Here is a 12540-nt window from a genome sequence, read left to right on the forward strand (position 1 = left end):
AAGAGGAGGAAAACAGTTGCAGGAAAGCCATGCTGATTATATGAGAGGAATACAAACTTTTGCTAATAAATACACAGCTTGATTTGATGTAATAGAATCATTTGTAATGTGTGTACACCTACTTTTAATAACACAAGATGGATTTTGTTTTTTTATCACATAAAGAGATGCTCACAAAACAATCACACGAAGTTTAAAAAAAAACCAGCAACCAGCTTCTTGGTGCCTTGATAAAGTTTTCTTCTGACTTGTATTATTAGAGTGGTAGTTTCAGAGGAAACGCATCCTTAGTAACTTGCGATCGCAGTATCTGTCAAATGGTAGGAAATGAATAAAACTGCCAGACAGCGTCAGATTTATTAACAGCTCTAAGAAAACCAAAATTAATGCATTTTCTCATCTTTGATGGGCTGAAATGTCCATGTGCTGTACTTATCTTAATGGACAAGTGAAGGAAGTAGCACTCATCAATTAAGTCTCTCATTAAGCTGACTACAGCTTAATCTGGAGAACTTGCAGGAGGAGCTCTGCCCTTACTGGACTGTGCCTCCAGGTGCTTGCAGTGGCCTCAGGCAGCCAGGAGCCAGCTTAGTGCTGCCTGCAGGGCTGGCAGACCAAGCTGGGGGCCAGGGGCTGGCAGTCCTGTAAGGTAGTCTGGGGTCAGCCACACTAACCCATACAGCTGCAGTTACAACAGGAGGTGTTGGCCTGGCTTCCACTGGAAAACTCTGTTTCCTCCCTTTAATAACCAGCTTTCAAATGTTAGGGTTGAAAACACTCATGTAGGAGGTGTGCTGGAGCTGAATTGCTGATGACAGCTGTGTTGGGGGGCCAGGAGGGAGAAGATGAGGGGTTGTTTTGTCTATCTAAAAAGTAAAAATAAGCATGATTCTTTCAGTAGGAAGCTGTAGTCTTTCCATACTGTGAGACAGGGGCTTTATATTTGGGAAGGGAACACAGCCCAGTCTTGTACCAGACTGTGCCTTTTGCCACCCTTTGAACACAGACTGAGAGTACTTCCCACACACAGGATGGAAACTTGGCTGCTGACTTCACCAAAAGCACTAGCCCTGCACTACTGAAGCCTAGACAGACGTTTCCAGCAGTAGGTTCTCCTGGCTGTAGGGCCTGAAGGTTCCTATGCAGCATTGAAGGAAGTGGGATCCTGGGTATGTCAGTATCCCCTTGCCCTTATGAGCCGCCTTCCAGTGAGGGATAGCTGAGGTGAATGCAAAGTCCTAAAAGATGCCATAGAGAGGAAGGACAGTCATAGGGACAGAGAGAGGGCCAGGGAGAACAAAGCAAGTTGTATGGGAAGGCAGCATGGGAGTCTGTGGGTGGGTGCCCAAGCAGAGGAAGGTGAGATGTATGAGGAAATGACTGTGTCTAGTGTGAAGATTCCATGGCTTTGCTTTTTTCCATTTGGATTTAATGGTTTTCAGTACAGTTACTGAGAAGGAATGGTTGTGTACCTTCCACCCTCGAAACTTAATAATCCACCCCCACTTCCTCAAGCAGAAAAGTGGGAGCCCTTCAGAGGTTCAGCACAGCTGCAGCCATAATAGGAAGGAGCAAGAGAAGCTGTGCATGCCTGTAAGTCCAGGAGCTTCTATGGGCTGTGTCATAAAAAGTAATAAAGTTACACTGCTAATTTAGGCCCTTGAGGGCAGATAAATTTCTCTGAAATACAGTTCAGCTTGTAAAATGTTTAATTCTGTTGATGCAGAGCTTTTGATGAAAGTTAGCCGAAGGGAACGTGTGCTCCCCAGTCAGTGCAAACGAGAGCAAAGCAAGTGTGCTGTGCAGAGCTCAGCTGCATGATGGGCTGCCCAGGAGGGAGGGCAGGGAGGTGCTGCTGGAGTGGGCAGGGTGCCTTGAAGGCATCAGAACTTCACAAAATCCATCAACTGCTTCGGCATCTGGCAGGGTTTCTGTTGAGCAATAACCACAAGCTAGATTTGCCATTTATAATTCCTGAGAGAAGCTGCTGGTAACTGTAGTTTTGACTTTTGAGCATGTTCCTGTGAAACTGCTCAGATCTCAGTTATCAGTTGGAAATGCTATCCTATCAAGAGAGCTGAAATGAATTTCCCATCAGGGCTGTCCCCGTGATAAGTGTCATAAAATTTTAAGCCCGCTCGCACTACTACAGCGTAGAAAATATAATTAAGAACATTTCTTTTGCACGTCTCTTCAATGCTTTGTGTGTCATGTCAGAATGTGCTCAGAACAAGGGGACTTTGGGTCTTTATGTTGAAGCTGGAATGATCCAGAAAGTGTGTATGGATTATGCTCCCCTCTGTGCGAGGCTGTGTGTGTTGCAGGAGTCATTCAGGCTTGCTCAGCAGTGCTTTTATTTTGCTGAGCCTTGCGCTCACGGCTAGTAAAGCATGGGAGAAATGATTTAATTTGTTAGCTTTGCTTTTCTTTATCTTGTAGTTAGAACGTTAAATGTTTTCCTTATAAGGCTTCCATGCTTCACCTTGCATGTGCCAGTGGCTTAATAAGAACATCTGCTGTCTTTCTGTAACAAATCCAATGATTTTTCTATGCACGTATATTCAGTTGTACATATAAATAGAATCCAGGCACTGTTAGATGCATATGAAAGCGTACGTCAGATTGAAATGGTAACATATGAGGTTTTCTGCAGTTCATTTATGAAGTATTGAGTTAAAAATGAAGCTGTGAAGTAGCCAGAAAACTTCTTATTTCTGCAGCCAAAGGCATATGTGCTTGTACAGCCTATCCTAATTAGGTCTCCGATAGATTCTTAGAATGGTCAGTATGTCATGTGTTGTGTCACTGCCTAAGAGTTGGTTTTTCATTGTAGTTGGGCCTTTAAACTGCAGAATGTAGGAGAGCATTGCTCCAGATGTCTGGCTCCTTTCACTGATTTTGTTGCTGTCTACAGCAGAATTTGAGTTTTAGCTCTGCAGCACAAATTCACTTTGAATCTTTGGATACCATTAAACAGTGCAGTACTGCTGTACGTGTGGATGTCTACAAAGTGTGGTGATTGGAGTGGCTAGTTTAAGAGGAGCTATAAAGCAGTTCCAGCTGGAGAGCATTCTTGAGGTAATCTCAAAATACACTCCAAATTGTCAGCACGCTGCTCAGGAAAAACACAAGAAACAAATCATCTTTAGCATTCTTTTCTTCCTTTAATGTGCTTAGGGACAGCATAAATGGAAGCCAGTCCATTTTCAACAGTTGTCCCTGGATTCTGCTTCCATCCTTTAGCCATTGTGAATAAACACGTTGCACAGGACTGTTAATCTAAGTATACCTGTGTGTATTCCTGTGGACATAACACTGTCTGTATTTCAGTAAATATTGTATGTCTGTCCATTAATATTTGTGTGGAACTGAGAGCATTGGTTCTTGCAATTTTTAATAAACATTGATGGTGTTACTAGTTTATACAGAACATTCAGTATGCTCCATCAAAATGGCAGGTCTAATTAGACTCCTTGAATTAGCTAATGGATTTTGAGAAAGATAGCTTACAAAGCTCTTACAGCTGTCCAAGATACTCCTGCCATGGCAGAAAGACAAAAGGCCACTGGAAGCTACAGACTCTGATGCTTTAGAGATGCAGCTGATAGTTAAAAAAGATAAATTACATCTGTATTTTTTTTTCCCGTAAAAGTCCTAATACTGGATTAATGTTATCCTTGTAGTAATCATTCATTAAAAATACCACACACAAAAAAAGAAAAAAAGAAATCAACAACCCAACTTTATAATAAGGATGCATATGGGCTGAGATCTATGACCCTGGTACTTCGCAGATGAGGTTGATGAGTTAATTTTAACTTAAAATTCTTATCTGTAATGGGATTACAGATGCAGAAACATAGAAGTTGAGGTTTGTGCCTGATTTCTAGCTGGGCCAGTTACTGTAACAGCAACCCACACTGAGGATTCCTTGCTTCCACTCTGCCCGTGGCACAAATTTGCATGTGTTTACACATGAAAAAAAAAAAAAAAAAAAAAAAAAAAAAAAAAAAAAAAAGAGCAGTGTGAAGCTTCTGGAGGTAATTCCCGGGAGAAAACGAATAGTTACTCCTGGCTTTGTAGTTTTCATTAGAATACATTTTAGAATGTGGACAGCATCGTCTGCTGTGAGCAAGTTCTCAGATCCTCCACTCTTCCCTCGCAAGGGAGCACAGAAATTAAGACTGTGGTGAATTGTCACCTTCTCTCCCTCTGCTTTTGCTTTGTGTGTGCTAAAGGGAATTCCAGAGGGACTTCTGAACGGTTAATTCATTGGAAGTCTGTAGAGCACTTATTATTTCAGCTTTAGTGGTAGGTTTAATAAACTGTAGTGCAAAAAAGCAAGAATCTGCAAATGAAAAAACTGTCTGCCAGTCGTAGGCAGGTGTGATAGCCATTAAGGAATAGAGCTTCATTTCCACACAAGAGTTTAGCATTCAGCATTTGCTTTGTTGAATTGTTAAGAGCTGCTGTAAATGGATTTGGAGGACTGAAAATCTGCTCAGTCTGTTGATGTGACCTATCTATTGTAAGCATGCCAGCTGCTTTACATCAGGAAAGTGAAACACCCCCTCCCAAGTCGTGTTGTAATACAAAGTGCCAAAAAAGGCAATTTAAGTACTTTGCCGTGTAAATCCAAAAGAAATTACCTTGGAGAGAAGGCTCTCAATTATGCCTCACACGTGACATCTGTGTGATAGATAAAAGGCATAATTGATATCATCTTCAGCGAAGAAACCAGAAACTGTTGCATTGTCTAGAGGCTACTGAAAATACCAGGAAAATCTGTTTTTCATTATTTTCATTGTGTATTGTTTATAGAGAGTTTGGTTGTTGTCAGCAGCCGAGTCCCTAATCTCCCTGCTCTGCCAGCCCTTTGGAGACACGTGCACAACTCAGATCAGCGAGACGGCAATAAACTGGTCACTTGCCAGAAACAGGCATTGCCATTAACCAGGCCAAACTGGAAGGCAGCTTTTTTTTTTTGTTATTAGTTAAAAGCTGATGATTGCTTTTTTGATTAGGCACAACACGGTGGGGGAATGAAAGAAAAAAATACTTTTGAAGTGAAGATGACAAACTGGCTTCTATCAAGAAAGCATCTTTCCTTCTTGGAGCAGCACACAGCATATCTGCTGTTATGGCGGAGTTAAACCTTAGTTTAGTTTAAGCCAACTTTATCTCCCTAAAGCAACGAATTAGAATATGTTTCCCATTAATTCTGGCCAACTGTATATAGGTTACAGAAGGGAGTAATAGAGGTGAGAAGTGTCCCGGGTTGAAATGATGCTCAGATGAATGTCTAGGCCATCTGCCATGGCAAACAGGAAAAGGTGTTGTATGTCATGTGAAAGGAGGGAAACATAAAAGGATGCTTTATGTCAAGCCACTGAGAAGTATTTTATAAACAGTTTGGAAAAACTGTAAGTGATATAAATCTGTTGGTCTCAGTCTATGCATAGGTCTGGTGAGGGTTCTGTAAACATATTATGAGCTATTTGGAGAAAGAAAAGGTTAATGGCTCTGCTGATTCATATCATGCAAGGCTCACCCTCCTTCCTTCTTTGTTACAAATCATTAGGAACCCAAGAATATCATCTTCTTTCTCTCCAGTAAGCTCCTGATGTCAAGGGGTCAGCAGTGATGTTACAGGGTCAATAGGACTCACTTTACATCCAGACAAATGGTAGTCATGTGCTGCCCTAGGAGTCTTTGACCTTTTGGACATTAGTGGTTGTACTGCTTTTATGTTAGCCTAAAGAATTGAAAGGTGACAGCATACGTTAGGCTGCAGGACAGTTATGACTTTGTTATGTATTGTAAAGCAGATACAGAGTATCTGTAAAGCAGGCTCAGAGACTTAAGTATACATGTTCAAACAAACTCAAACAGATGTGAATAGCTTCTTCAGTGTAGTTTGGTTTCTTATAGTTTATCTGTGATTCTTGGCTTTGTATTTATATGCTTATGGATAGAGAGAATCACCTCCATCTATTGCTTCTCGAGGCAGTTCATCCAAACAGATTTTTAAGGGTCAGTGTGGGACTGGGCTCACTGTCTTCCTTCTAGCCACTCTGCACAGGTTTCCTAGTCAAGTGTTCTGCTGGGGCTCCTTTGACACTGATAAGTCCATAATTGGTATGCACAGCATGCATTCCTGCCCAGACCAAGGAAGCAAGTGTTGTGGAGACCAATAAAACATTTAGATGTGGAGACCATTTGCACGGATCCAGTAACTAGAGAGACATGGTTCTTGAACTGGAACCCCAGCTGGGTGTGCGTAGCTGAAACCTGGGCTGGCCCTACCTGAATATCAGATGATTTCCAGACTTAGAAGGCAGTGTCAGTTGTTCCAACAAGGACAGTGCCTTTATTGCAGTATCGTTCATTTAGTCAAGTGCATATGAGCAAACGTTCATTTCTTCCGAAACTCTCTTTCTCGGTGGTCGACAAAGATGAAAGCTGAAGTACTGTAGAATTACGGTCCTCTCATTGATTTTCTTTTTGTCACTTTCCACCAATCTTTTTATTCCTTCCTACTGTTGAGGTTGCAGAAGGATCTTCATAAGCAGAGTAATACTTCAGAGTAGGATGAGAAGGTCTGGAATTGATAGAGTAATGTACCAGAATGTTTGTTTGTTATAACTCCAGAATGAAAGTTTTATCCTGAGTGAAATACACTCTTATATGCTCTTTTGGACTCCCTTCCATACTATATCTAGGCAGACCAGTATGTTCCCTTCAGGATATAAAACTAGGTTTATTTTACAGCAAATTGTGAATGAAAGATTGTCCATTCTCTTGAGTCTGTGAATTAAATTGGGTTTGTTTGTTAATGGAAAATTCACTAAAAGACTCTTAAAATAAAAATAAAAATGGAAGCATAAGTAGTTTGTTTAGAGGCTGACAGTCAGCTGGGCGAAATCAGTGACTGAAGTAAGTGGATGGCAAAAAAGCCCTGTGCAATATTAATGGGTTTAGGAAAACCACTGGAAACAAAATGTTTATTGCCTCTTTAAATGTATGTTTATATACAGCTTTAAGTGGTTCATCGTAGTCTGTACATGCAACACTTGTTTTTAATTTTGTGCTATCTAGAGAGCTGCAGTAAGAAGTCATTAATTTAAAAAATGACATTTTCAACCTGAATGATTGAAATCCAGATTAGCTACTCGGAGGGAGAACAGAGGGGAGATTTTATTGTGTACAACCTGAGCCATCTGTATTAAATGCTGCTGCTGATGTTTTGGTTCTTAGGAAAACATAACTTGTGGTATTGAGAATATCATGTTATTGCTATTTTGCTTCCTCATCTAGCCCTTCTGAGATGACAGGATGGAATTTCACAGTCTCATTTTATGCAGTGTTGAAGACAGCTTCACAATACATCTGTGCCAAAGTACAGGTTCCATTTTGTTTGGGGGCACCTGTGCTGTTTCACAGCAGTACTCCTTGCATTCACAGTGGGCAAGGTGGAACCCATGTTATGACTTGGGGAAATTCAAGTATAAGGGAAAAAAATTGGATTTTTTTCACTTTTTTTTTTTTTTTTTTTTTTTTTTTTTTAATTATTATTTCCAAAGAAAGACCATTGCAGTATGTAGAAGGGGGAGTAGGGGGGCTGAGAAGTCCATGAGTAAAAGGCACAGCTGGAGGCTGGGAGCATGCTGGGACCAGTGGCACCTGTGTGGTTGTGCAGCTCTCTGAACATCAAGTAGGGCAGGGAAGCATGTCAGGGCAGTGAGTTGTGCACTACTGTAGATACCACGAGGGCTGTGATATTTATATCTCCTAAAGGAGGGAGCAGTACATTAAATGTAAAGCTGCCATAAAAGAAACCTGTCTGCAGAGCTTACTAGGGTGGATAAAAGCTTCAATAAGGCTCCTTAATATAAATTGACTTTGGTTGGAGTGTTGTTTTTGTTTTTCTTCTTTAAGTTCAGGTTCCTGTCACTGTAAGTAGTCACGCATCCTAAACGTTTGAACTGGTATTCATTTGCTGTTTCCCAGTCTGAGAACTGCTATCTGATCAAACCAATATTTTTTAATTATGTATTTATAGGCAGATGGGAGAATAGTTTACAGTCAATGTATGATCTTCTCCGCAAACCTTGGAAAATTGTGGGGTTTTTTGTTGTTGTTTTTTTTTAATATTGCCTTATCAGTTTCTTTTTTTTATTACTGATGACTTCATTCTGTTTGAATTCAATGCTTCAGTTTCTTTGGGGTAAACTACTAGATTATGTATGCGATATTTGCACAGTGCTGATTGAATTCATCTGGTGAGTTCGAATGTGGTTCATATATTCACATAATTGTCAGGAGCCAACTTGAAATTCAGAACTGTTTCGTGAGCCTTGCACAGGGCATCATATTCATCTCACATTTCTCAGGAGTGGGTAAGACTTTCATGGTAAGCTAGATATGCAGCTCTTTCAACAGCCAATGTCTTTTGCATTTGTGCCTATAAACAGTGATGGAGAAAAAAATTTGATGTGGCATTTTAACTGTTCCTTGAAAAAATGAAGCTGATCGTCCCCCTTCGATCTGCTACTCCCTCCCTCCTATCAAATTCTGAACTTGCTGGCCAGTTCTGACCAGATCTGACAGATGATTAGATGTTCAAAAGATAGAAACTATGTATTCTTCGTGAAAATGAGCAGCCTGCTGGAGGGGCCCAGATGAATGCCTGTGCTGGGGAGAGACTTCACAGTGTGAACTCAGTCCCATCACTGGACACTGGAGAACTCACAGGAGAGGAGCAGAGGAAATCAGGTTTCACAGAGCTGCTTGTTTCCACAGAGATTATGCTTTCCACGTGGTGCTATCTTTCATTCAAATGTTCATAGTGAGATTTTGTACTTTTTATGTGGTATGGGAGGGGTTTACCAATGACAGAGCTGTCAGGCCCTTAGTATATATGTATAAAATCAGCTGGATTTCTGCATTTGATCCGCACCTACCTGCTGGCTGGATGGGCCTAAGCAGAGGGAAGTTCAACTATGGGAGATCTGCAGTAAATGGAGCACAAGCTGCTGTTACTCCCTCTCACAATATTTGACACTTTGCTGGAATGAGTCAGCCAAGCTCAAATTTCATTTAAAAAAACAAAAACAAACCAACAAAGAAAACCTTACAGTATTTTCAGTTTACCTCTTAAGCCAAAATACCTGGAGGTAGAAGTGGGATGTGATTTTCAGGCCACTGGCCACAGATGCTGGTTCCATTTGCAGAGAGCTGCAGGGAGCCAGCTCAGCTCATCAAATTGGCCATGTTGTAGAGGATCTCAGCATTTCCTTCTCCCAGCTAAGGCGGCTTTAGGTAATGGCATTGGTAAAGCAACAGGAACAGCATTGCACTTTGGGTCTTATCTGCATGCTAGCAGCTCTAATTAAAGTCTTAATCTGTAGTCACAAGGGAAGTCTGGGGATTTCACAGGTATTGTATTGCTCCTGAACAGTGGGGCCAAGCTTCACTGTTCTAAGTGATATCCCCCATTAGCTAATACTTAGTCTGAGTATTTTGCAAACTGGAGGTGATTCTCTGCTATTTGACAACAGTTCATGCAAGGAATGGAGGCATTTATCTGTTGTAAGAGTCATAGGGAAAAGGGAATGTACAGTTTTTTGTTTTGGTTTGGTTTTTTTTCAATACTCCACGATGTTTGTGCAAGCTTTCCACACTGTCTTGGCAGATGATAAGAAAAATGTCCAATGTTCTGGAAGAGCTCAGTAAGTCAGCCAGAGAAGCTTGAAACCTCAGGGGCTTTGTAGAATAGAGGGGCTGGATAGCTTGGGATCCGGGGAAGACAAGTAATTTAATCATTTGATTTTTTTGTGGAAACACACTGGTGCTGCCAGGAAACACTTCCAGCCCTGCACACTCTGTTGCACTTGCACCCTATGTGGGATTCCCCTTCCTTGGTAATTAGTTTCAAAAGTAATTTATCCACCATTCTAGATTGCTATTTGCTTTTAGAAAATATGTATTAGTTAACTGTTGAGTTTATGTCTACTCTTCTCTATGTACTTTTCAAATTCAGTTTGCTGTGCAATTCATACAAAAGGCTTGCCTAGATTCTGGCCAGCTCTTAGTGGAGTACAGTGTGACAAGATGTTCCACAGAGCGCATGTGAATAAGTCTGTACCCTCTAGACCATTACTGGTGTAGCAAAGCTGAGGTTAAGAGAATGTATGAATATGTTCTGCAGCAACAGCAGTGTGAGTTTAGAAGTTGCCACAAAGAAATCCTACAATTCCCTGTGAATGTCAGTAAATGCTACTGAGCCACACAGTCAGTGTGCTTCCCAGTGCTGGCTGGAGAAGGGCTGGAAATAGGTCTCAAAAGCTTTTATTTTAGTCATTTCCATGTGCCTGTATTTTATTTTAATAGAATTCCTAGGGATTTTCAGGATTGTTTTTTAATCCTTCTGATAAACAACATCACCAGCCTTTACCAAGGCAGCTTGCAGTGTACCCAGCATAGAAGTGAGTCTTTGTCAAATTACTGATTAATTACTACGTTTAAGAAAATGGTGTCAGAATTCAGTACCATGCTTTCCCATCTCTTTTGCCTCTCCTCTATATTCGTGGCTGATGTTTTAGTTCTTGGTACAGTTGGGAGCGAGGTTGTTTTTTGAGATAAACTTTTTTCTGTGCTTCTCTGCGAATATTGTCTGTTCCTTACCTTGAACAAATGTAATTTTAGGGAAATTCCACATTTAGCATGGGAGCAAAAGGGAACATTTTCCTGGCAGCTTATCATCATCATTATTATTAAAATATGATAGCCATTTATAGCTGCTCATAGGAATGTTAAAAGTTTCCTTGTGCTCCCCCATCTGTCTGTATCCATCTGTTGTCTCTTGTCTTGCGCTGGAATTGTTAAGTTCTTTGGGCAGGGACAGCCTTTTTTCAAAAGGGGGATCAAATTCACAATTAGGAGTTTTTTAATATGGGAAAGCAAAAATAGGGCTGATGTGAGCCAGCGGGCGCTATGGAAATAAAGAGTCAAATATTCGCAGTCCATTTGTCTCAGGTGTGAGCACTGCATGTGTGCTGATGTGGGTATCTGACAATTGTTTTAATATGTGTAGATATATGGATTATATTTAGCATCTGTTATTTTTCTCAGTGGCTGTGCAGGTGGTGGGAATGCTGACCGAATCCAGAAGTTACGGAAGGAGTACCATCAGGCCAGGCGAGAGGGCTTACCTTTCTATGAGGATGATGAAGGACGAATACAGCTGTCTGATTGTGACCACCGCTGGGTATGTCTACAATGTGCTGAATAGGGCTTTTGCAGCATTCGGGTTTTGCAAAAGAAACTGATATATTTGTATTTTCTAGAAGTCCTATGTCAGTTTATCGTGAATTTGAGGGGCTTACAAGACTTGAGAAATCTTTAATGCCAACCCTTCTACCTCAAGAAAACACTGATATGAAAACTTGACTGAGAATACTGCACTTGTTTACTGCCTTTGGTCTAGGCCCAGGTTTCCTCTCTCCTGAGGTCCAAGATACCCTTGCCAAATTTTGTCATGTGTGGTAGCATCAAGGCTTTTCAGCAGGCTTTATGGTACCTCGGCAGTTCCTTTGATGTTTCCATGGGTTAACAACAGCATTGGAAGAACAGGCTTTTGCTGTGCTTAGCTGCAAAGTGAGAAAGAGGAAATACAGGCATGTCTATCCTGCCCCTTTCTGCTCACAGGACAATAGCAATCTGGCTGTGATACATCCTCAGTCACTTCCATAAAGTAAAAATGGAATATTTTGCTCCTACTCCATCAAAAGATCTTAAAATATTTTACTGCTATACTGTTATGGTGGTCAAATGTTACAGTCATACTGTATTCCTGATTATACACCTAGGACTCTCACTACACAAAGACACATTATCTACTCACTGGTGAAGAATAACCCGTGGTAGAACCAGAAATTAAGTCAAGAGTGCTGGATATTTTAATGTATTAAATAAATGCAACAGCTGTAGTGTATGGGATGACAATTATGGCACTCATGAGCCCCACCTGAGCAGATTTCAGAGTTGGACTCTCTTTGCAAGTAATTATAATCAACTGGCATTCAAAAATGATACGGTGCAATGTATGCTAAATTTGAAATTTGAGTTAAGAAAGAGGCACGTTATATTAAAAATCTTAAAAATCCAAGTACACCTGGGCTTTGAGCTAACATTGCTTCTAATGAACTCCAAACTACTGGTGGTACAATGCTGAAGTGAAATCTTCAATCACTGGGGTTATAGACCAAAAAATATCTATGTGAGACTATAGACTTTATTGCAGTCACAGGGATAAAGTTCAAAGGGGGATTTTTTTTGCATAAATCATCATCCTTATTTGTTCATTAACCCCTCCACCCTCCTCCCCCCCAAGAAAAAGTATATATTATTCTGAATCAGTTGCTGAAAAATTCACTTTCAGTGAAATAGTACTTTCCTTTGAGAAGTTAGCTTCAGTCTACTGCCTTAGATTTTGTGACCCGAATTTGCCATTCTTCTTCTGAATAGCTTTTGTAAACT

The 12540-nt window shown here is 40.7% G+C and overlaps 1 protein-coding gene across 3 annotated transcripts in view; it reads left to right on the forward strand.

Moving 5' to 3' along the window:
- Window positions 1–12540, forward strand: part of PARD3B (par-3 family cell polarity regulator beta) — a 361423-nt gene that overhangs the window by 301896 nt on the left and 46987 nt on the right. For all 3 annotated transcript variants that reach the window (XM_072341851.1, XM_072341853.1, XM_072341852.1), the window contains one exon: window positions 11134–11269. In XM_072341851.1, the coding sequence (XP_072197952.1) occupies window positions 11134–11269 (136 nt within the window). The remainder of the gene's footprint in view (window positions 1–11133; window positions 11270–12540) is intronic.

Source organism: Excalfactoria chinensis, chromosome 7 (genome assembly GCF_039878825.1).
Source record: "Excalfactoria chinensis isolate bCotChi1 chromosome 7, bCotChi1.hap2, whole genome shotgun sequence".
In the NCBI taxonomy this organism is placed as follows: Eukaryota; Metazoa; Chordata; class Aves; order Galliformes; family Phasianidae; genus Excalfactoria; species Excalfactoria chinensis.